Raw genomic sequence first — 27,273 nt, 5'->3', positions numbered from 1 at the left:
CACGCTCCTGGAGGAAAGACCACAGCAGGCCGACACGCGAACGGACACGATAAAATCTACCACCGGACCCTCGACGCTGCCAGGTGGCCCTTTCACACTTCCGAGGTCAACTCTCCCTCGTTCTCCACGTTGGTTTATGCAAAGCCCGCAGTTTTGAAAACTTCCCAGCCTTCCCTCCCGCTGGCTCTTAGCAGAAGATCATCACTATTCCTAACGAAAACTGCAGCTAGAAGCACAGAACCCTCAACTTCCTGCCACAAAACAAAACAAAGCAAAACAGAAACTTCCCTTCTTCCTCTAGAAACAAGGGAAAGAGTAGACCTCCCCCATCGGATCCCCCATCGGAGGCCACATGCTCCCTCCACGTCGGCTCAGGCTTCTGTCCATCCCCACTCGGCAGCTTCCACCTTCCCCTCCCGGCTCACCTTAATGCTCCCTTCTCCCGCCACGCTGGCCCCTGGCACTCACACAAGTCCTGTCCATCCTTAGACAGAAGAAGTGACCCCGTCCACCCAAACCCACACTCCTTCCAGCCCCTGTTCTCACTTCACTGCCAAACCACCAACACTCTCTCTTCTCGCTCACTCAAACCCAGGGCACGCGTGCTGGCCGCTTCTGGCCCACCTCCCCCCCAGGGGCAGTGTGGCCCCCAGAGTCATCAGGAACCCTCTTGCCACCAGATCTAACTTGGCTTTGTAATCCTTGTGTCCTTGACCTCTGAGTGCTATTTAGATGCCTCTGTGGACCACGGAGGCTTCTAAAACAAGCAGCTAGTTGGGTGCAAGACTTAGGATTACTAAGGAGATGGGTGAGAGACAGAGGAGGATGGCTCCCAGAGGAGGGCAGCTGGCCGCGCACAGTGCTGGGAGGGGGGCAGAGCTGTCCCTCTCTTGAAAATCGTGCCTGTGGAAGCACAGCACAGACCGATCTAGATTCCAGCCCAAGCTCCACCACGTATCAGTTGCAGGTCTTCGAGTAACTTTCTTAATATGTCTGTGTCTCAGTTTCCTCATCCACAAAGGAAAAATACCACCAGTACCTGCCTCATTGAGTGTGAGGATTAGCTGACAATATATTTAGGGCAGGTAGCACAAAATAAACGATGGCTCCTCCAGATAGCGGAACACACACAGTCTTAGAAATGATTGAATAGTCAGGCTTTGCCCTCAGTGGGGTGTCTGTTTGAGGTTCTCTCTTTCCCCTTGCCTCTCCCCACCCTCCCCCCAACTCCCTCTCAAATAAATCGATGGATGGATGGATGGATGGATGGAAGGAAGGAAGGAAGGAAGGAAGGAAGGAAGGAAGGAAGGAAGGAAGGAAATGATAGCATAAGGTGTGCTAACTGGCATTTACTAGCACAGAAAGATACCCAACACATGAAATGAATGGGCAGCATGCAAAATACTCATTTTTGTCAATGGCTAGAGACAAACAGTTCAGAAATTTATAAATGATTATTTCTGGCTGGTGAGCTTATAGGTGTTCTTTCATTGTTTCAGCTTCCTTGAGTTTTCTAGTTTCTCTACGATAAGCACACTTCTATAAAATAAAAGGTTTCTATGACCAAAAAGTACAGCACACAGTAAGTGCTCAGTAATTGGCTATTATGATGATGATACTTTCTAGGAGCTTGCAGAGAAAAGACCCAGGATCCGCCTGCTCTCAGAAGGCCGGGCTGGCTCCCCAGAAAAGAAAGGCACCCATCACTTAGATTTGGGTGCTTAGATTAGACACTGCTTTGCCTAGGCTGGCTCTCAGCCCTAGGCTTGTTTTAGCTCAGGCAAAAGCAGCTCTTTGTCCGGCTTTGGTCATTAGGAATCTGAATCAGGGCAGGAGAGTCAAAGCTCAAAGTAATGAAGTAAGTAATTGTACAACTTCGTCCTGTGATCATTAACTCTGCTAGCGAACCACAGAAGAGTGGGGGTCCCAGGGCAAGATCAGTGTGTGAGGCCCTGTGCTCCTGCTTGTCCTCTTCCCCTCAGCCCTGCACACCACAGGGTGTGGGGCTACGTCGGGGTGTGTAGACATGCTTTAATGCGATGTTTGGCAAGAAGGTTCCATGTGCACCACCAAGATATTAAACCTGGTGTCACCACCTGCACAGGGAAGAGCAAAGGACTCAGCTTTGAGATAGAATGGAGAGTAAGAAATGAGACGTAATCCCGCAACGGGGTTCACCAATCCTGAGGCATCACAGCCAGGTGAAAATGTGGAATGGGGGGCACCTGGGTGGCTGAGTGGTCTAGCATCTGCCTTCGGCTCAGGGTGTAATCCTGGGGTCCCTGGATCAAGTCCCACATCAGGCTCCCTACATGGAACCTGCTTCTCCCTCTGCCTGTGTCTCTGCCTCTCTCTCTCTCTCTGTCTCTCATGAATAAATAAAATCAAGAAAGAAAGAAGAGAAAAGAGAAAATATGGAAAGGGAATGAGAAAAATTCTGACTTCTAGGATATCAACCCCAGGGAGAAGACAGAGAGATAAGAACACCAAGGAAAAAGAGGAAGGAAGGAAAGAGAAGGGGCACGGGAGTGCGAGGTGGCTTATGACTTGGGTAACGGATGTCCTGTAGGTTTAAAACTGCGGGAGGTCTTTAGAGAGGGAGACAAAACATGAGAGACTCCTAACTCTGGGAAATGAACAAGGGGTAGTATAAGGGGATGCAGGCGGGGGCACGGGGTGACTGGGTGAGGGGCACTGAGGGGGGCACTTGACAGGATGAGCACTGGGTGTTACACTCTATGTTGGCAAATCGAATTTCAATAAAAAAAATATTTAAAATAAATAAATAAATAAAACTGCAGGAGGTCGACAGTGTGGCAGAGGAACCAAGCAGGGTGGCCAAATGTGAAGGTAGGCAAGCACTGCTGTGCCAGCAAGGCAGTCACCTTGTCCTTCTGCTGTTTAGAGCATAAATTCAAGAAAAACAGGTTTTGCATTTTGCTGACTACAGGGTAAAAAATAAGTTGACCCTGGGGGTGGGAGGGGGCAGAGGTGGAAATAAGTCATGGGAATACGTTTATCAACCTAGAACCTCTAAGGATTGGGGAAGATTGTGTGCATGCATGTAGGTGTGCACATATTCACAGACAAGTTCTCAAATGTGAACCAGGTACAGAAACGACAGAGCAAGAAAACCAGAGAAATATCTGAGAAGGACTTAAATGTCCATAGAGAAAAGATACTGTATAATCATTGCATAAAAATTTAGGCAGAGATTGAAAAACTAAACTCTCTGTTTGAATATACAAACACAGAAAGGTCTTCAAAAATACTATGGGGGGGATACCTGGGGGACTCAGTGGTTGAGCATCTACCTTCAGCTCAGTTCATGATCCCGGGGTCCTGGGATCGAGTCCTGCATCAGGCTCCTTACGAGGAGCCTGCTTCTCCCTCTGCCTATGTCTCTGCCTTTCTCTTTGTGTCTGTCTCTCATGAATAAATAAAATCGTTAAAAAAAAATACTGTAGAGGAGAAGGTTAGAAAACTATTACAGTGAAATCTGAATTATATATATTTTAACTCTATCTGTGCATGTGTAAACACACACACAAAAAAGAATGGGGGATGCCTAGGTGGCTCAGTGGTTGAGCACCTACCTTCAGCCCACGGCGTGATCCTAGAGTCCTGGGATCGAGTCCCACATTAGGCTCCCTGCAGGGAGCCTGCTTCTCCCTCTGCCTATGTCTCTGCATCTTTCTCTGTGTCTCTTTTGAATAAATAAAATCTTAAAAAAAAAAAAGAGAGAGTGGAAATGATATATACCAAATTTTAGCAATGGTTGCTTTTGGCAAGTAAGTGTGTAGCGCTAAGGAAGATTTGTATTTGGTCTTTATAATCATTTCCTCATTCACAATAAAGTATTTATAATACTTGCATAATTTTTCAAATATAGCATTGTCATCCAACAAAAGATGAAGAAACAAAATTTGAGTGTATTTTATTCTCTGCCCATCTCCCTCAAAGACTTTAGACAAGTATAGAACCCACTAAACTTTGACAGTAAAAAATTAATTTATCTTCTACAATGGAAAAGAGAAAAGGCACAGTAGAAGAGAGAGATGTTCATAAATGCTTCTCTTAATACCATCCACAAAGGTGCCCTCAATCTAGTAAAACTTCTAAAAATATGTAAATCCTTCTTTATCATGTGGCCTGTGATGGAGGGGGGAATGCCAACAAACAGGATGGTTTCCTGAATAAAACACTTTCTCTATTCAAAAATATGAAGTGATGACTCCTAGGATAGGTTGAAAGTATAATTCAGTTGTGGCTTGCTATAGTGGGAGGCAAATGACTCCATTTTGGGCCTCTTTTTTAACATGTCTTTTTATAATAAATTCAGAATCAAGTAATACAAGTTAGAAGTATACATATGTGTACATATATGTGTGTGTATATATATATGTGTATATATATACATATATATACATATATATATATACATATATATATATATATATATATATAAAGTGATCATGTGTATTTTCTCCTAAGAGTGTAAATATTGTTACTCTTCTTCTGAATCAGTGATTCTCAACCAGGAATAATGTCCCCCAGGAAATATTTGGCAATTTCTGGAGACATTTTTGGTTGTCTCCATTGACGGTTGGGGAAAGGTACTACTGGCATCTAATGGGTAGAGACCAAAGGTGCTGGGAAACATCCTACAATGCATAGGACCACTCCCCCTATAAAAGAATTATTCAGTCCAAAAAGTCAATCCTGCCATAGATGAGAAACCCTGCTTAAAACTGTAGTGCTATTTAAAATATTGAAAAAATAATTTTCAAAAGTAAAAAATAACACATTATTCTTTTATAAGTAGAATTAGGTTAAAGAATATGGGTTTGAAAATTAAAATGTGAGGTTAACAGTCCTAAACATTCAAGTTAGATTCGTGATTACCAACTTTGTAACCATGAGTGAGTTACTTAAAGTTTCTGTTTCAGTTTTCTTATCACTAACATTTTAACTAGAAGATCTACCTTTGAGGGTCACTGTGAACATGAAACCAGTCAATCCCAGCACCCTGCCCACTACCCTCGTGGCACATAGCAAGCAGAAAGGCAATAAATCTTCATTCCCAGCCTCCTCTTACTCCCCTCCGCTATGATCTGTTCCAATTATGCCAAATTATAACCATGGTCTTACCAGAGCTCATCCAGAGCTTCAGGATGATACAATGATTCATAAATTTCAAGAGTAAGGTGATATTAACATGCCAAACAGTATCATGACCCAAAATAAGTGAAAATAGAGGGATTAAAGGTTTCATTTCAAAGACTATAGTTATAATTTCTCCTTCATTTTAAAGTCAAACAAATTCACAGAGAATCCTTTTGCTGTGAATACATTTACTCTCTCAAAAAGCCACACACGCCTTTCAGATGAAGGTGAGGAGTCCTACCAAAAGGTTGGGAGAAAGCAAGGTGGGAATCATGATGGCAGGTCTCTAATTCATCAAGACCCTTCTACAGGGACAGAAAACAATGAAGGGACCTACTTTGGTGGTGATCCTATAGGTAATGTAGGTCTCCATCGTACACACATGCTTCTTGGGATCATCAACTGTGACGAAGAGATCTCTGGTCTCCCCGTCAATGTCATCATCAAGCTGGAGTCTGTTGAGAAGGGAAGATGAAGAAGCTGGACTCGAAGTACCCGCTGGAGTGCCACCGTTGGGCAAAATGAGATCCTGAAAGAAGAAAAGAGTCACCTTACAAATTGGATGAAAACATATTATCTGGAAACATCCGCAGAAATTGCTCATGTAGCCAAACCAAGAAATACTGCTGAATACAAAGGTACCATTCAAAGGAACCGAGCCTCTCCCTACTAAGTGCTGCTTAAGTGAACAGGTCTCCTGAGACCAAAAGACACAAACTATGGCAAGTGCTCTACACCAAATTCGTGCCGACTCCTCTTGCAGCAAGCATGGGAGAAATGCCCAGAAGCAAACGGTTCAGGGACAGAGAACCTAACAGCCCCCACCACCGTCAGACTTGGACAAAGAATGCCATGAGCACACTACAAGAGCATTCTCCCTCTCTCTCTCTCTCTCTCTCTGTCTCTTTCTCTCTCTCTCGGCCTTTCTAAGACCACCACCTGGGCCCAGGTAAACATTAACAGACTGAACCCTCTTAAATACTTGGTATATTTAGAAACCCAATCAACCATCACAAAGAGACAAGTAAACATTACTTGTGCCTCCTGAAAGAAGTTCACACTAGCCGCCTAGAAAATATGTTTGCCAAAAAAACTGGATCTGAATCCTGAACAAATCTCTAGACACGACACCAATTTATAGGAAATACAGAGGCGTGAGGGAGATGCTCAACCATGCTCTAAGGAAGCAATTGACAGAACCCACAGCGTGAAATTAAAGAGAACCAAAGACCCAGTTTCATCAATAAATAAACTGCGAGGAAAAAAAAAAAAAAAGATGGAAGGAGAGTCCAGAGATGCAAAGCTAACTGATAAACCTATCAACAACTGCAGCGGATCCTTGATTAAAACAAAGTGTTAACAGATTTTGTGATATTCAGAGAAATGTGAATATTGATCAGTTATTTGACGATATTAAGGCATTATTAGGCAAGATAATAGAAGTATTATGATTTTACAGTCTTCATCTCTTAGGAATATACGCTAGAACATTCATGGATGAAATGATAGGATGTGTGGTATCTGCTTCAAAATAATTAAGGATGGGTAGACGGGGATATAGACGAGACAAGATATGCCCCAAAGTTGATAACTGTTGAAGCCGGTACTTGCAGGTTCATTATACAGTTCCCTTTTTGGTGTGTGTATCTGTAAATCTGTCCATAATATACAAATTATAAAAGTGAGGGAGGGGTGCAAATGCCAGAAAAGGAAGAGAAGGGAAACTTTTAAAATGATGGACCCCTTCCTCTTTAGGCCTTAAGAGGAAGTCAGTTGATTATGTTCCTACAATATCCTGCAATATCCAATGCAGTCTTAACTTTTTTGTTTTTTTTTTAGGCATAGTAACAGGCAAAGCCCTTGCCTTGCAGAAGATGTGAAGGCATCTGAATATCACCCTGGAGTCATCAGGAGGCAAACACGGGGGAACGGCAAGAAAGCGACAGGGCACCGTGGGAAAGGCCCTGGAAACATTCTCAACCCATGGGTCATCGGATCACAGGCCGGGAGCGCGGAGATGCTTTCCCTGAATCCTCTCTTCTTGTGTATGGGCTGGATTTGACTTAGCCCCCGGAGAAGAGAACGCGGAGGAAGCGAGGGGTCAACCTAGCAGTCGCATCTGTGAGCTGGGAAGTCGCATCCCGGGACATCTGGGAAGAGGGCTGCGACCAGGCAGAGGCGAGTATGACCTGCAGTCAAGGGCCGTGTCACCTCGGGATGATGGAAAATAAACAGGGCACCTTCCTTCGTCTTTTCTACTGACTGCAGATAATTTAATCCCATAGCATGTTCATGCAATGTCAAAAATATTTTTGTAATTACTGAACAAATGCCGTTTTTGCAGAAGATACTCGTGGGCACAGACCCCCCCGCCCCCAACTTCTCCTCAGCCCAGGGCTCAGCTGGGAGGCAAACCCCACGGCAGCTCCTCGTGTGGACACGCCGGCAGGGGCCCACCCGCCTGCTCTGTCAGCACGCAGACACCACAGGCGGTGCAGTGTCCTAGCCCGGTGGCTGCGCAGCTGAAAGGACATCTCTGGAGCTCTGTGACAACCATTGTGTCTCCCTCATTTCGGTGACTGTTTAAACACTGACCTCAGGCAAGACACCGCGCTAGGCATTGCAGGGACCCACCCTCACTGACATTTCAGCAACACTGGCACACTGGGCCTCAGAGGGGCTCAACCGATGGCTAAACACTGCACAAGAAAGAACGAACTCAGAATCCTTAGGCAGATAAGCCAACACGGGCTCTGACAGCAGCTTTCCACCATCTGGCCTAGAAGGATCTTACCAGCCCTGTTTCTCATGGCATCAGTTCCAGAACCCACCATGCTGGTTTGTAATCCCTCACCTTTGCTTGTAAAGCCACCTCTCCAAGCATCTTACTGGAATTTGCTCAAATGCTCCCTCCTCTGTGAATCCTTCCTTGATCGGCCCCTTGACAGAATTAGTCCATCTTTTCTCCATACTTTGAAGATACTTCCACGAAAAAAAAAAAAAATGAAGATACTTCCACGGAAGCAGTTTTCACAGTTTTAATCATTGATTTATATATGTAACATCTACAAACACTGCAAGTCCCTGACAACTATGACTGTGCCTTGTTCACCTGTGTGTATCTGTGTATGTGTGTGTGCGCGCGCGTGTGTGTTTGCAGGTCTCCCAATAACTCCAAGCCAACTCACCTGACCTTTGCTCTGAGGATCTCTGCCAACAACCCTCCAAAAACAGCCCACACAGAGGTCTGAGATGTCCTGGCCAGACAGGAGGAAGTTAACTTGTTCTCATGTCAGTTCATGGCAGCAGGAGAGGGGAGGGGAGAGTCAGTCAATCAGATCTTATCTCCCCAAAGATTCTTTCCTCCTGGACTTTGTAGCCAGGAAAACACTCGCACCCTTACTATCAGGTGTTTCACGGGGTGTTCTGTAAGCACAAATAGCCAATGATCTGCAAATGTCTATAATTTCCTAAATCTGGGCCCCGCCAGCTCGGCTTTCCACGGCACGTGGGTACGCAATGCTTCCACATTCTTACTTCATCGCAGCTCAGGGCAGCCTTGTGAGGTCAGCAGGACAGATGCTGTCTCTACCGAGCAGGAGGCAGACTCCAAAAGGTCAGGTGTCAGGTGCAAATGAAGCTAATCATTGCAATGCTAAGCGCTCAATCCAGGTTTCAAATTCGGAGTTCAAGGTTCTTATCGAGTGCCTTTTGTGTGACTTTTCCCAACCCAACAAAGACCTGTATCTCCATTATCTGGCCAAAAATCAAAGGATGCCACTCTTGCTCAAAACTCTCAAAGACCTCCAATAGCATTCACAATGAAATCCCATAACCCATAAGGGTCAGGGTGACTTCATCATTCTCCCTGACCTCATCCTTGACATTTGCCCGCTAGCTCATCCTGCTCCAGATGCACAGGTCTTGGCTCACTTAGACCTTAGGGCTTCCATACTTGCTGTCCACTCCACCTGGGTCACTCCTCGCCCCTCACATGCCCATGTGGCTGGCTCCTCTCTTCAAATGGGCTTCTGTTCAAATGACTCCTACTCAGAAAGGCCTCCTCAGCCCACAAAATCTAAAAATATCCCTGCACCCCTCTATCACTTTCCCGACCCTTCCCTGGCTTTATTTTAGTCACAGACTGTCACTATCTGAAAATGTATTATATATTGACTGATTGTCTGGCAAGAGCAGAGACTGTGTCTTATTCACTCCTCTATCCTCTGGCACATAGTAGGTATTCAATAAGTATATGATAAATGAATGAGTCTTAGAAAATGATCCAACTCAACCCCTTGCCAATAGAAGTTACTCAATAAATGTCTGTTGAATGACAAGGAAACTGAGCCTAGCAATGACTGGGCAGTTCTAAAGCCCAGTTTCACTATTTACAAGCAGTGTGACTTCAGCAAGTTTCTTAATCTCTCCACACCTAGTTTATTTATAAAATGGGTATAATGGGATTGAATTAGTATATGGAAGCAATTGGAACAGTGCCTGGAATAGAGTGGGTGCTACACCACTATTAACAGACTCAAAAAAAAAAAAAAAAAAAGGTGAAATCAACTCATCTGCAACTATTCTTGCATCCCCCTAGAGACTATGATGGGGCTGGGTTCACAGCAGATACTTAATATATGCTGCTGAAGATAAAAACTGTAATAAGAGTCATAGTCTGGTGCTTCAAATACACTTGCCTTAACAATTTTACTGTGGCTACAGTGCCCCTTGGGAAAATCACAACTACACAGTTAATAAATAAATGAAAACTCCTCATTGTTTCAAAATATCAATTCTCACTTATGCAGGCTTCAGTTATAAGTGAATTTCTTCTCTATCCTCACCCCCACGCCTTTCTACTTAGGAATAGAAACACATACATAAGCTGCTTCAGAAACCCCTCTGGTTCAAAGAATTTCAGTTATAAGACCTACCATTGTAGTCAACCAGCCACGAGATAGATTATTAAATTAACATAAGTCACTGGTGAAACTCTGTATTACATTATACATAAGGTTTATGAAAAGAAAGTGGTATACATTAGGAGGCAATATGGATTTAATTTTTTAAGTCATGCTTAGGGAAAAAAAAAGACAAATCAAGAAACAGACTCTCGACTATAGAGAACAAACTGATGCTCACCAGAGGGGAGGGGAGTGGGGGGATGGGTGAAATAGATGATGAGGATTAAGGAAGGCACTTATGATGAGCACTGGGTGACTAAAATAAAAACTTAAAAAAAAAAAAGGTCATGCTTAAATACCCTAACTTCTCTTTTCGATACTATTAGAGGAATATAGGGGCAGCCCGGGTGGCTTAGCGGTTTAGCATCGCCTTCAGCCCAGGTCATGGTCCTGGAGACCCGGGATCGGGTCCCACGTCAGGCACCCTGCATGGAGCCTACTTCTCCCTCTGCCTGTGTCTCTACCTCTCTCTCTCTCTCTCTCTCTCTCTCTCTCTCTCTCTGTGTGTGTCTCTCATGAATAAATAAATGAAATTTAAAAAAAAAGAAAGAAGAGGAATATGGGCAACATGATCTAGTTTCAAAAGAGCTTGACATAAGGCATCCTTATACTGAAGGGGAGGAGGCGCATACTGTACCTGACTTGCGTCCATTTACCTCCCTCCTGCCAAGCACACAGGAGATGCATGAAGAATGACTATGTCCTACACAAACTGAACAGAACACTCTTGATTGCTGACTTTGTTGTAAGGTTGAATTTAAGCCTACTTTAGAGAACACATTCAAAGGGAAAATCCCAAAAATGTTCTGTTCAAAGATGCTTCATAACAGAGCAAAGAACGCAGAGTGAACCCTGGAAAAATCCCAAGGGCTCAATAACCAGGAAATGATCATGTTTACAGTAATAGGTATGTTACACACTCATTTAAACATTACAAATCTAGACTCCTAGATAAACTCCATGAACTGGGCACACACACCTTTGCTTTCTCCTTCTTTCCATTCTCAAATACTAACTTAACAACCTAGAGAATGGAAAAGAAAGAGCAATGGGGAAAAAAAGAAAAAGCCAAGCAGTGACCGGAATCGGACCAGATTGGAAATCAGGCAAGAATGCCATCCAAATGCCAACACCCAACACTTCCAAAAGTTTTCTACTGGATATAATTGGGACACAAGTGAGGAAAGAACTAGGAGGTACCTTTAACCCATGTCCCTGAGGTCACTTAAGGTTATCAAGGTTACCAAAGAAGTAGGAAAGGCCCTGAAGCCCTCATATGTATACTCTAATATAAGAGTGAAATCTTCTGGGAAGATGAGGGAGTGAAGGACAAAGAAGGACCATTAGAGTGGCTGGGTGCTGTGGGCAAAGGGAGGCCATGCACAGACATATAGGCCATGTGAAGATCACCAGTAGAGGGGGGGTCTGCCCACATGGCCTCCTCTCGCTATGAGGGGTAGAGATGCAAAAGCAAGACGTAGGTCAAAGGAACCTGAAGGCAACTGGTCAGCTACCCTGGGAAGGTCCACTGAGCACAAGGCAGGCAAGACAGCAAACTGAAGGAGCTAGGCTCTACTGAGATGGGGAGAAAACCCAAAACAAGAAGGAAGCCAGGCTATGCTGAGAGAAAGCCAACTACCAGAGAGAAATAAAGCCAAGTTTTCCTGAGCAACTAACCAGGACCCTGGATTTCTTCCTTCTGACTCTTTTTCCCACTGACAGATCACTCAACTCATCTATCAACTGATTATTCAATTCAATTAAGATCCAAGAAGACAATTCTAACATCATGGAGAAACAGAGGGGATCCAATAATTCACTTGTTCTGATCGGAGGCAAATGGTAGGCCTGCATTACGTCATCAGACACAAGAACACCTAAAATATACGTAACCTATGTTAGCATCTTCATTCAGATTCAAGAAGACCAAAACATGAAGAAAGTAGCACAGTCCTCAAGAGCAGATAAATATATTTGAAAAAGATTTATTCCATGAAATAGAACACTTTAGGCCACATCTACTTTGTGCTCCGTTTTAAAAAGAAAATGTCAAAACTGCAAGAGGGAATACAAAAGTTAAAGTATAAACTGAAAATGGAAAAGAGTAAAAATTACAAGCCAAACCAGAATATATTTCTTCTAAAAGATGTATCAGATAAAGCAAAACTTAGGAAACCTGATCAATACAGAAGGGGATGGAGGGAGAGGAGAGTAGGTAATAACTATTTAAATCTTACTTCTATACATGATTATGAAATAAGGATATGCTATGAATATGCCATTAAATTTGTAAGTAAGTCTGTATGAGATGAATGCCTTTCTAGGAAAATACACAGCCAAAATGAAATTTAGTTGGGGTGGAAAATCTAAATAAATAACCACAGAACTGTTGTCAGAGAACTTTTACTGAAAGGTAAGCTAAGCCCCATGGTTGTACAGCTGAGTTCCACTGAATCTCAAGGATGAAGTTCTGTTTTATTCAAATACTCTAAGACATATACTTTTAAAAAACGGAGAAACCTTTTAAGCCAAGTATAGGTATTAACTATATCTGATATCAAAATATTAGGACAGAAAAGGAAATTAGATATAAGCATAAACACTGTCAATAAATTAACATCAAGTGGTACGTTAAACGAATTTTTAAAAAGAAGAATATACCAGGATCAAGTCAAATATGTTCAAGGAAATCAAGAATAATTTAATGTTAGGAAATGTATTAACACAATTCATTACATTAACTGACTATATAATTATTGTTGGATATAATCATGTCATGTACAATACCAAAATGCTTTTTGGTATTCATTGGTAATGAATTATTATCAGCCATTCCATTAAAATCTCTAAGTAAAATTAAGAAATAAAAGTGAAGTTCCTAAGGGGCGCCTAGGTGGCTCAATTGGTTGAGCATCCGACTCTTGGTTTTGACTCAGGTTATGATCTCAGGGTCATGAGATTGAGCCCTGTGTCAGGCTCCACTCCCAGCACAGCATCTGCCTGAGATTCTCTCCCTCTTCCCCTGCCTCTCCTCCTCCTTTTTTCAAATAAATTAATTTTTTTAAATCTTAAAAAAAGAGTAAAGTTCCTAAGAAGTAAAACTTCTTTGCAGTTGCATTTCTATACACTGATAATGCAGTAGCAGAAAGAAAAACTAAGGAAACAATCCCATTTACAATTGCACCAAAAATAATAAAATAACCTAGGAATAAACTTAATCAAGGAGGTAAAAAAGATTTGTACTCTGAAAACTATAAAACATTGATGAAAGAAATTGAAGATGACACAAATGGAAAAATATTCCATGCTCACGGATCGGGAGAACAAATATTGTCAAAATGCTCATACTATCCAAAGCAACCTACAGATTTAATACAATTCCTATCAAAATACCAGCAGTATTTTCGGACAACTAGAATGAATAATCCTGAAATTTGCATGGAACCACAAAGACCCCAAATAGTCAAATCATTCTCGAAGAAGAACAAAACTGGAGGTATAATAATCCCAAATTTCAAGATGTATAACAAAGCCATAGTCATCAAAACAGTATGGTACTGGTAACAAAAATATACACATCAATGGATCAGAATAAAGAACCCAGAAATAAACCCACAATTATATAGTCAATTTATCTACAACAAAGGAGGCAAGAATATGCAATGGGGAAAAAGTCTCTTCAACAAATGGTGTTGGAAAAACTGGACAGCTACATGCAAAAAGAACAAAACTGGACCACTTTCTTACACCATACATGAAAATAAACTCAAAGTGGTTTAATTTGAGACCCCAAACCATAAATTTCCTAGAAGAAAACAGACAGTATTCTCTTTGACATCAGTCATAGAACCATTTTTCTAGATATGTCTCCTTTGTCAAGGGAACCAAAAGTGAAATTAAACTATTGGGACTACACCAAAATAAAAAACTTTTGCACAGCAAAAGACACCAAGAAAAGAAAAAGACAACCCACCAAATGGGAGAAGATATTTGGAAATGATATATCGGATAAGGTGTTAATATCCAAAATATACAACAAACCTATACAAATCAACACCAAAAATAATAATGACAGCAATAATCCAACTTAAAAATAGGCAGAAGACATGAACAGACATAGCTCCAGAGAAGACATCCAGATGGCCAAAAGACACCTGAAAAGATGTTCAACATCACTCATCATCAGGGAAATGAAATATTTTAGAGTTTATATCAGAAAACATCAACCATGAACCTTGAAAACATTATGTGTAAGAAGCCAGACATCAAAGGCCACATGTATCACTCCAATCATAGGAAATGTCCAGAACAGGCAAATTTATAGAGACAGAAAACAGATTTTTGGTTGCCAGGGGCTTGAGGGGAGGGAGAACAGGGAGTGAATGCTTATGGAATGTGGGGCTTCTTTTGGGGAGTGACAAAAACATTCTGGAATTGGACAGTAATGATATGTGCACAGTGCTGTGAACATACTAAAAACCACTCAACTGTCTCCTTTCAAATGGTAATTTTAGGATTTGTGATTAGATCTTAATTTTTTTTTTTTAAAGCAGCAAACAATGTGAAACATTAAAGGCCTGTCTACCAAACTCAGAAACAAGATCCTGATACCTAATATCACTCCCTTATCCAAATTGTTCCGGAAGATTCTAGCTAATGCAATGATGTACTTACAGTAGAGCTCCATGCACTGGGGAGTCAAGAATAATACTGGAAGCCATGCAGTGACCCACATCACTCCCTGGCAAGAGGTCCATCCCCACCCCCCCCCCAAGATTATCTCAAACTGTAATAATACACATCATAGGGAGAAAACATATTTAAAACATTTTAAAATGGTCAATCCAATCTGAATTGATGTAAAGTACTTAACTAAATAATGTTCAGTGACAAAGGACACAAACTACACGGAGGACGGCATTGTCATCTGCAGTTATTGACTTCCTTCAAGAGGATTATACATTCTCATCACTGTCAAGTGACTCCCCACTGAAGGGCACATTCCCCTCACATCCCCTGCCTTTTGGCTTGGCCATGTGACTTGCCCTGGCCAGTGGCACATGAGCGAATGTGACACACACACCAGATGGAGCAGACAGTGTTAGAACCACTGCAGGTTTTCACCAGCTCTCTTGTTCTCTCGCTCCTCTGCCTGGAAACTGGCACGTCCCAACGGGGGCTGCTCCTTCAGAATGGAGTACTTGTGGACAGGAGCCATAGGGACTGACTCATAGCCGCTGACACACACCATGACCTAGAAATTAATGTTTGCTTCAAACCTTTGAATTTTTTGGAGTTCTTACCACAGCAAGGCTGGCTAATACATATAATTATTAAAATACCTATATAATTTTTTAAATTTAGATAGGAAACAGTGATATAAACAATACGAAACTTTAAGCTAGAGAAATTTATCTTTTTTTTTTTTCTGGTAGAGTTATTCAAATGCATCTTAACTATATTTCCTAGGTTCAGGACTCTACCTGCTTATTAGTAGGAAGCTCAATCCTCCTTCTTTCCTACTTCTGCCCTGGAAACCCTATCACAAATATTCTCCAAAGCCTCCAAGGTTGCTTGCACGAGTATCTCCATGTCCCCAAGACCCACCAGCCTGTGGTTTCTAGGTTAGTATCTTCCCTGAACATCTTACCTTCTCGTACTTTGGATTCTGGACTATTTCTTATGAGGTAGACTCTTCTTTGACATGAGTTAAGAACCCACTTGTTTCAAAGTTTTAGTTGTAGTCTAATAAAGTTGTTTAGAAACTGAAACTATTTCCCTATTTTCTCTTGGAAAACCTGTCATTCGAGTAAAATCCACCTACTGGCTTGATGCAAAAGAAGACCTCACAAGAGCACAAACCAAGTCAAAATGAAGGGGCCTAAGTCTACATTCTTTGGCTAAGATTCCAATGTCTGTTACTGGCTTTTCCTAAGAATCTCCAGACTAGCAGCCCCTTCACCAGACATTCTTGTGATTCTTGGGAGCAAAGATTTTTCCTCCTGTTCTCAGATGAATTTAAACATGATCTCTTTTCCTTCCTTCTAAAGGAGGCTATTCTGTTTCAGCCACATACTGAGCACCTAATACACATTAGCCCAGATGCTACTGGGAGCTACCAAACAGAAACAAAAGAGCTACCAAACCAAAGTGCTACCAATTGCTTTAAAACAGTGTTCAGGGATCCCTGGGTGGCGCAGTGGTTTAGCACCTGCCTTTGGCCCAGGGCGCGATCCTGGAGACCCGGGATCGAATCCCACGTCGGGCTCCCGGTGCTTGGAGCCTGCTTCTCCCTCTGCCTCTCTCTCTCGCTCTCTCTCTCTCTCTCTCTCTGTGACTATCATAAATAAATAAAAAATTAAAAAAAATAAAACAGTGTTCAAGGAAGGCAACCTCGCTGGGCACATGGGCATAAAAACCTCTACAATGCAATGCAATATGGGTTGTGATGGAGCTCCACGCAAAGTGAAGGAAGGGAGCAAAGGATGCTGGAGCAAAGGATGCTGGGACAACTTGGGAACAACGACTGAATCTGCCAATGGGAAAAACAAGGCTGTGGGAGAGCTTGGCATGGACGCTCCAGGCTGAGAAATTATAAGGAGAGGTACTTACAGAAGCTCGTCCCTAACTAATGATCATTAAGACTCATGGCACAGAGACTCTGCCCCAAGACTGGTCAGGTGTGTGCAGGCCATCTGGAGGACTCAGAAGCCCAGGCAGACAGCTTTCCAAAAACACAGATTAAACCTCCCTCAAAGAGTGCATATTCAAAGAAAATGTGACTCTACCTTAAAAACAAAAACAAAAACAAAAAAAACTGTTTCCCCCCACCTGTCAATGGAAAGCTAAGTGATGGCATGCCTCCACTGACATTTTTACACGAAAATCACACAAGGGTCCGGGGCATTAAAGCCCCTCAGAGACCACCCAAGTGGTTCTGTGTCAGAAAGAAGGCTTAGAAGTGACATGCATAAGTCGAGCAGAAATGTGAGGAATTCAGGTCTTTGGTCGCTATTCTAAAGCTGAGCTACATTACTTCGATGCTCCTCCGCAGAGGTGAGTGATGTAGAAGATAAGCAGAAAACAGACCAATTGAGAAAATCTTACATCATGATTGGTAATCAACAGAGGGTAAGTGAAGTTTCATAAAGATCAGAAAGTTAACCTAGTGTGGAAACTCCATCTAAGGTCCTCCGCTCTATGCTCTTCCTACCCTAACCCACTCCATCCACTCTGATCTGTAACAAAAGAAGCAAAGAAGGGAGATGCAGGCTTAAGAGTCCAAGTGCCTGGGCTTGAAGTCTGGCTTTGCCCCTCGCCGGGCCTAGGGTAGGGCACCCAATCTCTCTGAGCCCCCATTTTTCCATCGAGGACATGGAGGGTATACGGATTAATTAAAACACATAATGTGCCTATTAGAATCTCTTAATAAATGTTAGTTCTTTCCCACCCTTCACCTAATACCTCGTAACTGTACCATTCATTCATCTTACAAAGCCTGGTTCTGGGGCACCCGGCTGGCTCAGTCAGTGGAGCATTGGGACTCTTGATTCTCAAGGTCTTGGGTTCAAGTCCCACACTGTATGTAGAGATTACTTAAAAATAAAATCTTAAAAAAAATAGGTTCTAAATTTCATGTTTTTGTGCTATCATCTGACACAGTACTAAGTATATGGAATGTACCTCCATATTCAATAAAAACAAGTTTAAAGAAGGGGCATTTCTGGTTTTCAGAACAAGGACCTGGATGAAACAGTATACTATACAAAGTGGAATATGTACTAAGTGACTTGTTGATTAATCATCATCTCAGACCAAATATTTTCAAGGGCAACAATCATTCAAATGAGAACAGAATAAGGCAGGACTCAACTACCAATAGCAAGTGCCAAGGGGCTACTGTGGAGTCCAGGCCTAAGGCCTACATCACTTGTCTATGCTTAGAAAACCTTGCACCTTGGGGCACCTGGCTGGCTCAGTTGATGGAACATGTAACTCTTGATCTTGGGGTTGTGGGTTCAAGCTCCACGTCGGGTGTAGAGATTACTTAAAAAATACAATCCTTAGGGGTACCTCGTCAGTTAAGCATCCAACTCTTGATTTTGGCTCGGGTCATAACCTCATGGGTTGTGAGATCAAGCCCCATACTGGGCTCCACCCTGAGCATGGAGCCTGCTTAAGAGTCTCTTGCTTCCCTCTCCCTTCCTCCACCCCACTCCCTCTCTCCCTCCCTAAAAAATAAACAATTAAAATAAAATCTTTTAAAAAAACGCCTTACACATTTAGTAAGACTATAAGTGTCCTTGCCTTAAAAATTAAAGTTCACCATTCCTCTATAGCAGGGACTCTTTTGCAGGAATCCAGAAGCCCCTCATGCCAAAAATTATGTGCAAATTTCGTGTGTGCATGTGAGGATTTGAATCTTCCTTCAGAGAGAAACTACCATTTTTAGAGTCCCCAAAATACCCATGGGGAAATAAGTGAAGCACTGTAGGTTCTAAACTCTCTAAATTAAAAAGAGGAAATAGAAGTACATTTCCACTTCTATGAGCTCCCGGAGTTCAAACTGTCCTTTTACAGGGTCCTGTGACATATACACCCTACCTGTGAAGGGAAGAATGTTCTTAAACCCTGAACCCAAACCTAAAACCAACCGGAGATGAGAATTTGTTGAATTAGGAAGAAATATGTGACTATATTCAAATAGGTCACACTTGGTCAAAAAAAGTTTTTACATTTTTTTTCCTCCTTGTACAGGATGCATACACAGTGTTCTCCCAATAACACTCTTGCTGGCATTAAGCACTGTTGTGTTGATTCAAGAATCTGCATCTTACCACAAAGGAGCTAAAAAATGTTTTTCCTCCTCCCTGCCCCCCAAAAAGAAAATTTTCTGTGGAACTCTTCAAAGCCCGAGACAAAGCTTCCCCCACAGCGTCCTTGTGAGAAGCCTGAAGTGTGCCCGGCTCTCTCCCCAAAGTGCAAATGCATTTCCAGGCTTGAGATCCGCCTGGCTACCTGGTTGCTCCAGATCTAATTCCCACATTCCTACAGACGTGACTCAGACTGGATGTGGGGGATTTCTTTTTATTCTCAAGGCTAACTGATTCACCGGCAAAGACAAAGGCAGCTGACGACCAAGAGTCTGACCATAGTCCAAACAGTAAAAGAAGCAGCAGGAATAGGACATTCTAAAGCAAAACAGCCCAAACAAGTTTTTGCAACTAAGTAGCCAGACGAGGAAAGTAGAAAAAAAGACCAGAAGGAGGGACACACAAGAAAGGGGCTCTAACCCTGGTCAGTCTGGCCCTCGGGACATTCTGAGCGCAGAGGCAGAAATAAGCCCTGCGAACGCAGGCAAGTGGAAGGATTTCAGATCAGACCCAGGCAGCAGAGGGACAGAAACAAAGGAAGGGAAAAAAGTCAAGGAATGAAAAAAAAAATCTTACAACCTTATCTGCCTATAAACTAGGAGGTGGCTCCCCCGTGGCAGCGTGGCAGTGGCTATGGGATACCCACCTGTGGGAAGGATCCGAGGCTTGTCATGAAGCCTACATACGAGAGATCGATAAACAGCAAGGATTTCTCAAGATGTCTTTATTTACCCTTCACAGATGCTAGAGAAGAACATCAACTGTCCAAAGTGAAGATTATTATGTTGTTGTTGTTGTTGTTGTTGTTGTTGTTAAGACTGCTGGCCGGGGAAGCGGCTGGGGTAAGGGAGAGCTATCTTCGAAGTAGGTAGAGCTGCTGTTTGACAAAACCTACCTAAAGACTATATTCCTCTCACATACATAATTAAATGTTTTAAGCATCTTCAAGTGGTAAAAAACAAAAACAAAAAAGTGATTGTCTCTATGAGACAGACGGTGGAGGGAATGGGACAAAATAATTATTACTTTCTATTTATTCTATCGACCAAAAGAGAGATGTTTTCCAACACAGGGCCGAGTGAAGTAGCCTAATTACCAGGGTGCTCGACTCCTCCAAACCGCGAATTAGAGGCGCGGGAAGAAAAGCCGCTCATTCGTGCATCTGGCCCAACACACTCGGGGCCTCGCGGGCGCCAGGGGCTCTTCTGGGGGCGGGGGGGGCGGCAAGGGATTCACACGCGGAGTCGGGGTGCACAGGGACCAGGACGGTCGGCCCCAGGGGACGAGGTGGTGGACGCGGGGGCCAGGGGCGAGGGCACAGCGGCGAGGGGCACAGCGGCGAGGGGACAATGGCGAGGGGCACAGGGCAAGGGGGCCAGGGGCGAGGGGACAGCGGCGAGGGGCACAGGGGCGAGGGGCACAGGGGCGAGGGGGACAGGGGCGAGGGGGTCAGGGGCGAGGGGGTCAGGGGCGAGGGGACAGCGGCTAGGGGGACGGGGCGAGGGGGCCAGGGGCGAGGGCACAGCGATGAGGGGGACAGGGGCGAGGGGACAGCGGCGAGGGGACAGCGGCGAGGGGCACAGCGGTGAGGGGCACAGGGGCGAGGGGGACAGGGGCGAGGGGCACAGGGGCAAGGGGACAGCAGCGAGGGGCACAGGGCAAGGGGGCCAGGGGTGAGGGGCACAGGGGCGAGGGGCACAGGGGGGAGGGGCACAGGGGGGTGGGGGCCAGCAGCGAGGGGCACAGGGGCAAGGGACAGCGGCGAGGGGCACAGGGGTGATGGGGCCAGGGGCAAGGGGGCCAGGGGCGAGGGGCCAGGGGCGAGGGGGCCGGGGTGAGGGGCACAGGGGCAAGGGGGCCAGAGGCGAGGGGCACAGGGGCGATGGGGCCAGGGACAAGGAGGACAGGGGCGAGGGGGACAGAGGCGAGGGGAACAGCGGCGAGGGGACAGCAGTGAGGGGCACAGGGGCGAGGGGGAGAGGGGCACAGCAGCGAGGGGCACAGGAGCGAGGGGAACAGGGGCAAGGGGCACAGGGGCGAGGGGACAGCGGCAAGGGGGCCAGGGGCACAGGGGCGAGGGGCACAGAGGCGAGGGCACAGCAGCGAGGGGGGGCAGGGGCGAGGGGCACAGGGGCGAGGGGGTCAGGGGCGAGGGGCAAGGGGTACAGGGGTGAGGGGGACAGAGGCGAGGGGCACAGCGGGGAGGGGACAGCGGCAAGGGGCACAGGGGCTAGGGCCACAGGGGCAAAGGGGACAGCGGCGAGGGGACAGCGGCAAGGGGCACAGGGGCTAGGGCCACAGGGGCGAGGGGGACAGCGGCGAGGGGGCCAGGGGCGAGGGGCACAGGGGCGAGGGGCACAGTGGCTGCAGCGCCTGGAGAGCGTGGGCGACGCGGCCGCTCAGGAGGGCCTGGGAGGGGACAGTTGCCACCCCAACCCCCGCTCTCCCAAGGGCTCTGCGGCCGCAGAAAACCGCTCTACTTCAGCCACACTCGGCCAAGTGGGACGACGCCCCGTGCAGGTGGGACCGTGTGTGCTCGGGCAGCTGCAGGGGGAGCCCCTTGGTGGGAGAGCAGCTGCCCTGGCAGGGAGCACTGCACGGGCGACACTGCGCGGGTGGCTGCACAGACACACAGCTGGGGCCACCGCCCGGAGGGGTGGGGACGATGGGAGCCGTGGGGGGGGGGGGGCGGACGGCAGGAAATGGGGCCTGCAAGGCAGGGGGGTCCGGACTCTGAGGGCTCTTAAGTAACAGGCTTAAGCACTTGTGTGTGCTGTAGGCTGAGGCCCAGCTCTTCAGCAGGAAAGTGGGCCACGGAGTGTTTTTAAAAAAAAAAAAAAAAAAAAAAAACCTCAGAAAAAGCACACAGGGCAGACAAGAAGGGAAAGAATTAACAGGTCAGGAGTTCAGGGGCTACACTCATTGTCCAGACACACTCCCTTCTGAATAGCACCTGAAGCAGGCGGCAGATGCCAAGGAAAGGGAAGGGAAGGACAGGGGAGGAGTGTCACCAACACCAAGGTCAGATGGCCTGAGACACTCTGAGGGATGTGTTTCCCAGGCAGAAGAAACAATGTTGCCACACCGGGTCATGTTTCAAACACAGCGAAATTACAGAAGATCAGAAATTGCTGCAGTTCTAGCAAAATCAAGTAAACCCAAGTTCAACAGCCCCATGCGCTGCCCGTAAGTCCACGGAGCCCATCCTTAGGACAAGAAGGCGGGTCCCATCCAAACGACTGTGTTCAGCAAAGACTTCGACCAAGGTCACCAGGTACCTGACATTCTTACCCATGTGGGAGCTGCTTCCCTGGGTGGATTCCCACCCAGGTCACCTTCAGTCACTTGCTTCGGTGATACCAGACCCAAGGCCGTTTGCCTCTGTCACAAGCCAGCACCTCTCACTGCAGGGACTCCCCTGGGGAACCTTATACCACAGTCCATTTAAGGAGGCCAGAAGGACAAACAGCCCACAAGCTGTCTTGCCTGGCTCAGACACCTGGCCAGAGGGTGCTTCTTGGGTCACCTGAACCCACTCTAGGCAAAGAGCAAAAGATGGCCAGTTGAGCACCCTGCAAGCCTGGGCTAGGAGGTGACTGAGAAACATAACACAACCCCCAAACAGAAACCCAGTTCTTAGGGCTAAGAAAGATTCCAGGACTTGGAGACAAAATCCATACTCTTCTCAGCCATCCTCACATACACCTATAAGTCAAGGGGAGGGAAGGTAAAGAAATGAAATGTCTTAAGCTCATACTCTCCACCAGGCACTCTGCAAGCTTTAGACATTATATCTTATTTAGCCCCTAAAATAACTCAGGGATGAGGCGGAAGGAGAGGGAGGTGAGCTTTACTAACCCTGTTTTCCTACTAAGAGAACAGGCCCAGGGAGGTTAGAGGGTGGGCCCAAGGTCACTCAGCCAGGAACAAGCAGAGGTACAGCCCCCGCAAGAGTCCAGAGCAGAGGCTAACAGCCCTCCACTACCTGTCCCCTCGTCACAGATTTCATTCAACAGGCACCTCCGGGACCAGAGACCCCCACTACCACCACACACATCTCTGCATCTGTACCAGCACCGGGCGGTAAGCTATCCTTCAGAAGTGTTTCTTAAAAATATAATTCCTGATCCACCAGCGTCAGAGAAATAAATGAAGCCACTTCTCTCAAAGGATTTTAAGAGCCAGCCAGCTCCAGAGAGATCCAACATAAAGGACCAAAGCCCATTAACAAACAGCTCCATCTGGCTGTCAGCAATCCCCACGGGCTCCAGAAAAATAAAACAGGACCCTACCATAGTGTCTGCACTTAGAACTAGACCTGGGCGATTAGATACCATTGTGCACGGACACGTCTGGCTTGAACACCGAGTGCTAATGCAGAGAGAAAGGGCTTCTCATCCCCAGAGAACTCCCGGGGAACATATATCCTGCCCAAAGGGCTTGATGATTCACCGTCATTCCTGAAACTGACCGAACAGATCTGACTTAACACACGGCAGCTACAGAACACAGGTTGTTCAATTAATGCTGGTGGAGAAGTTAGTTAACCATGTAGAAAACAATTAAGTTATGTCCTTCGCTCATACCACCTGCAAAAATAAATATCAAGAATAAACATCAAAAAAGCAATAATACAGGACGATTTATATCAGCCTCAGAAAATATTTTTTTATAAAGGACAAGAGAGTAAATATTTCCAGCTTTGCAAGCCATAGTCTCTGTTGCTGTCTCTCGAGTCTGCTATTGCAGTGCAAAAGCAGCCATAGGCAGGAGCTACATTCTGGTAAAATTTTATTTGGATGTGGAAATTTGAATTTCAGTTTTCAGGTCTCATGAAATATATAAATCTTCTCTTTCCCCCCAGCCATTTAAAAATGTAAAAACAGGGGTGCCTGGGTGGCTTAGTCGGTTAAGCATCTTCTTTTGGCTCAGGTCATGATCCCAGGGATCAAGCCCCACACTGGGCTCCCTGCTCAGCAGGTGTCTGCTTCTTGCTCTCCTTCTGCCCCTCCCCCCTCAAATAAATAAGTAAAATCTTTATTTAAAATGTAAAAACAGGGATCCCTGGGTGGCGCAGCGGTTTGGCGCCTGCCTTTGGCCCAGGGCGCAATCCTGGAGACCGGGGATCGAATCCCACGTCGGGCTCCAGGTACATGGAGCCTGCTTCTCCCTCTGCCTGTGTCTCTGCCTCTCTCTCTTTGTGACTATCATAAATTAAAAAAATAATTTAAAAAATTTAAAAAAATGTAAAAACAACTTTTAAGACCACTGGTGTCAGGGGTGAGAGTTGGGGGGGAGGGGGAGGGTGGGCGTGGCTATAAAAGGAGAGCAGGGCGGAGCCTCCTAGTAATGAACCAGTCTGTATCCTGACTGTGGCCGTGCTGAAACTCCGGGACACCTGCACCCCGATGTTGATAGCAGCAATGTCCACAATAGCCAAACTGTGGAAGGAGCCTCAGTGTCCATCAAAAGATGGATAAAGAAGCTGTGGTCTATGTATACAGTGGGATATTACTCAGCCATTAGAGACGAAAAATATCCACCATTTGCTTCGATGGAACTGGAGGGTATCATGCTGAGTGAAATAAGTCAATCAGAGAAGGACAAACATTATATGGTCTCATTCAATTGGGGAATATAAAAAATAGTGAAAGGGAATAAAGGGGAAAGGAGAGAAAATGAGTGGGAAATATCAGAGAGGGAGACAGAACAGGAGAGACTCTTAACTCTGGGAAATGAACAAGGGATGGTGGAAAGGGAGGTGGGCGGGGGGTGGGGGTGACTGGGTGACAGGCACTGAGGGGGGCACTCGATGGGATGAGCACTGGGTGTTATGCTGTATGTTGGCAAACTGAACGCCAGTAAAAAAAAAAAAAATCTACACATGTGACAGAAGTGCACAGAACTAAATGCCCACAGGCACCCACACACGAACGAGTGCATGTAAAAGTGATGAAATCTGAATGAGTTCTGTGGGTTACATCAATTTCAATTTCCTGGTATTTCTAAGATATTATACCATTGGAGGAAACTGGGTAAAGGGCACCTGGGACCTCCTTACGCATTTTTAGTAATTTTCCATGAGTCTATAATTACTTCAAAATAAAAAGTAAAAAAAAAATCTTAGTTCATGGACTGTACAAAAACAGATGGCTGGTCAGATTTTACCTCTTGGCCTTAGTTTGAGGATTCCTGATTTACATGAAGAGTACATATAATCCTGCACTTGGGAAGAGCTTTCTAAACCCAAAACCAAAGCAGAATCCATAAAGGAAAAGACTAAAAGATTTCACATTTTTTTTCTATATGCCAAAAACACACAATTAGTAAAAGTGAAAACATAACAGCAAACTGGAAAAAGATTTTGAACATAAATGACCACAAGTTGTTTGCTTTAGTATATTAAGGGTTTTAAGAATCAACTTTTTAAAACATTAAAACAGCCTGATACAAAAATGGACAAAGGATATAAATATACCCAGTAACAGTAATTGTTCCATATCAACAGCAAACAAAATGAAAATGAAAACAAGGTATTCTTCCCATCAGATTGGCAAAGATTAAAAAATGTTTACCTCTGGAAAAAAAAACAAGTAATCTGATTAAAAAATGGACAGAAGATCTAAATTGACATTTTTCCAAAGAAGACATACAGATGGCCCACAGACACATGAAAAGATGCTCAACGTCACTCATCATCAGGAAAATTAAAATCAAAGCCACAATGAGATATCATCTTACAGATGTCAGAATGGCTAGAAACAAAAAGACAGTAACAAGTGCTGGCAGGGATGTAGCAAAAAAGGAACCCTTAGGTATTGTGGGAGGGAATGTGAACTGGTGCAGCCTCTGTACAAAACACTGTGGAGGTTCCTTGAACAATTGAAAATAGAAATACCATATGATCCAGTAATTTCATGACTGGGTATTTACCCAAAGAATACGAAAACACTAATTCAAAAAGATACATGCACCCCTATGTTTATTGCAACATCATTTACAATAGCCGAGATATAAAAGCAACCCAAATGCCCATCCATAGATGAATGGATAAAGAAGATGTGGTACGTACACACACACACACACACACACACACACACACACAGAGGAATATTACTCAGCCATAGAAAAGGATGAGATCTTGTTGTTTGTGACAACGTGGGTGGACCTAGAGATTATTATGCTAAGTGTGACAAGTCAGACAAAGACAAATACCATCTGATTTCTCTTACATGTGGTATCTGAAAAGCAAAACTAAACAAAAAGCAGAAACAGATCCAGAAATACAGAGAACAAATTGATAGTTACCAGAGGGGAGGGGTGGGAGACAGGCAAAATGAGTGAAGGGGATTGGGAGGTACAGGCTTCCAGTTAAGGGATGAGTAAGTCAGGGGGAGGAAGGGTACAGTGTAGGAAATATAGTCAATGGTACTGTAATGGTGTTGTGTGGTGACACATGGTAGCTACTACGCTTGTGGTGAGCAGAGCATAATGTATAAACTTTCAGTAAAACACGTGTGTGTGTGTGTGTGTGTGTGTGTGTGTACAATAGCATATATATATACATATATATCCTCTAAAGCCACACTGTTTCTCCTGTACTACACTAAAAATTACTTAGGCCAACTACAAAATAAAATGTCTTTTCAAAGCTCTGTTCAGAGTCAAAAGAGCAAGGAAGGACTTTGTAAATAAGAAGAGAGAATATGGGCTGGATGACAATCCTCTGTTTAGAGGGTTTTGTGACCAGCTGAACTACCTCAGCTGAAGAGAAAATGTTGACAACAGAACCGATGTCTCCTCCTTTAATCTTCAGCCATCCCTAAGTGTCACTGATGCCCGTGCCAGGAATAAAAATGCAGGAGACACCACCCACGTCCATTTACCTTCAGTGACCCAAGTGCTTTTCCTCCGGCAGTTGTGAGCCTGGGCAGATGGTAATCTTTATAGCCAGTGAATTTCAGCTCACTATGAAATTCAAGCCCGAGGAAAGCAGTCCTCAAAATCACCCAAGGAAGCAAAGGACACAAACAGCAGTCAGCCAAATGCCATGCTGAAAAGTGTAAAAAATAGTTTTAATTCTGTGCACATCTCAGACAGAGACATGGTGTAGACACACCCTGGGATGCCTTCCTCCTTCTTGTTCATCTAGCCAATGCCCGCGTGTGCCTCGAGACTCAGATCCAAAAATACCCCTGGTAAGATGCCTTCTTTCTCAACCAACCTCTCCATCCCCAGCCCAGCAGCACACGCCCAGGATGGGTTAG

The 27,273-nt window shown here is 44.8% G+C and overlaps 1 protein-coding gene across 4 annotated transcripts in view; it reads right to left on the bottom strand.

Moving 5' to 3' along the window:
• Nucleotides 1–27,273, bottom strand: part of SNX30 (sorting nexin family member 30) — a 108,053-nt gene that overhangs the window by 55,007 nt on the left and 25,773 nt on the right. For 3 of the 4 annotated variants that reach the window (XM_049091918.1, XM_025431999.3, XM_049091916.1), the window contains exon 2: nucleotides 5,504–5,695. In XM_049091918.1, coding sequence (XP_048947875.1) covers nucleotides 5,504–5,695 — 192 coding nt within the window. Of the gene's footprint in view, nucleotides 1–3,596; nucleotides 3,725–5,503; nucleotides 5,696–27,273 lie in introns of those variants that run through there. The other variant, XM_049091917.1, reaches the window with a different exon arrangement.

This window comes from Canis lupus, chromosome 11 (assembly GCF_003254725.2).
Source record: "Canis lupus dingo isolate Sandy chromosome 11, ASM325472v2, whole genome shotgun sequence".
Classification (NCBI taxonomy): Eukaryota; Metazoa; Chordata; class Mammalia; order Carnivora; family Canidae; genus Canis; species Canis lupus.
The sequence above is the reverse complement of the archived record's forward strand: the minus strand, read 5'-3'. Positions and strand labels throughout refer to the sequence as shown.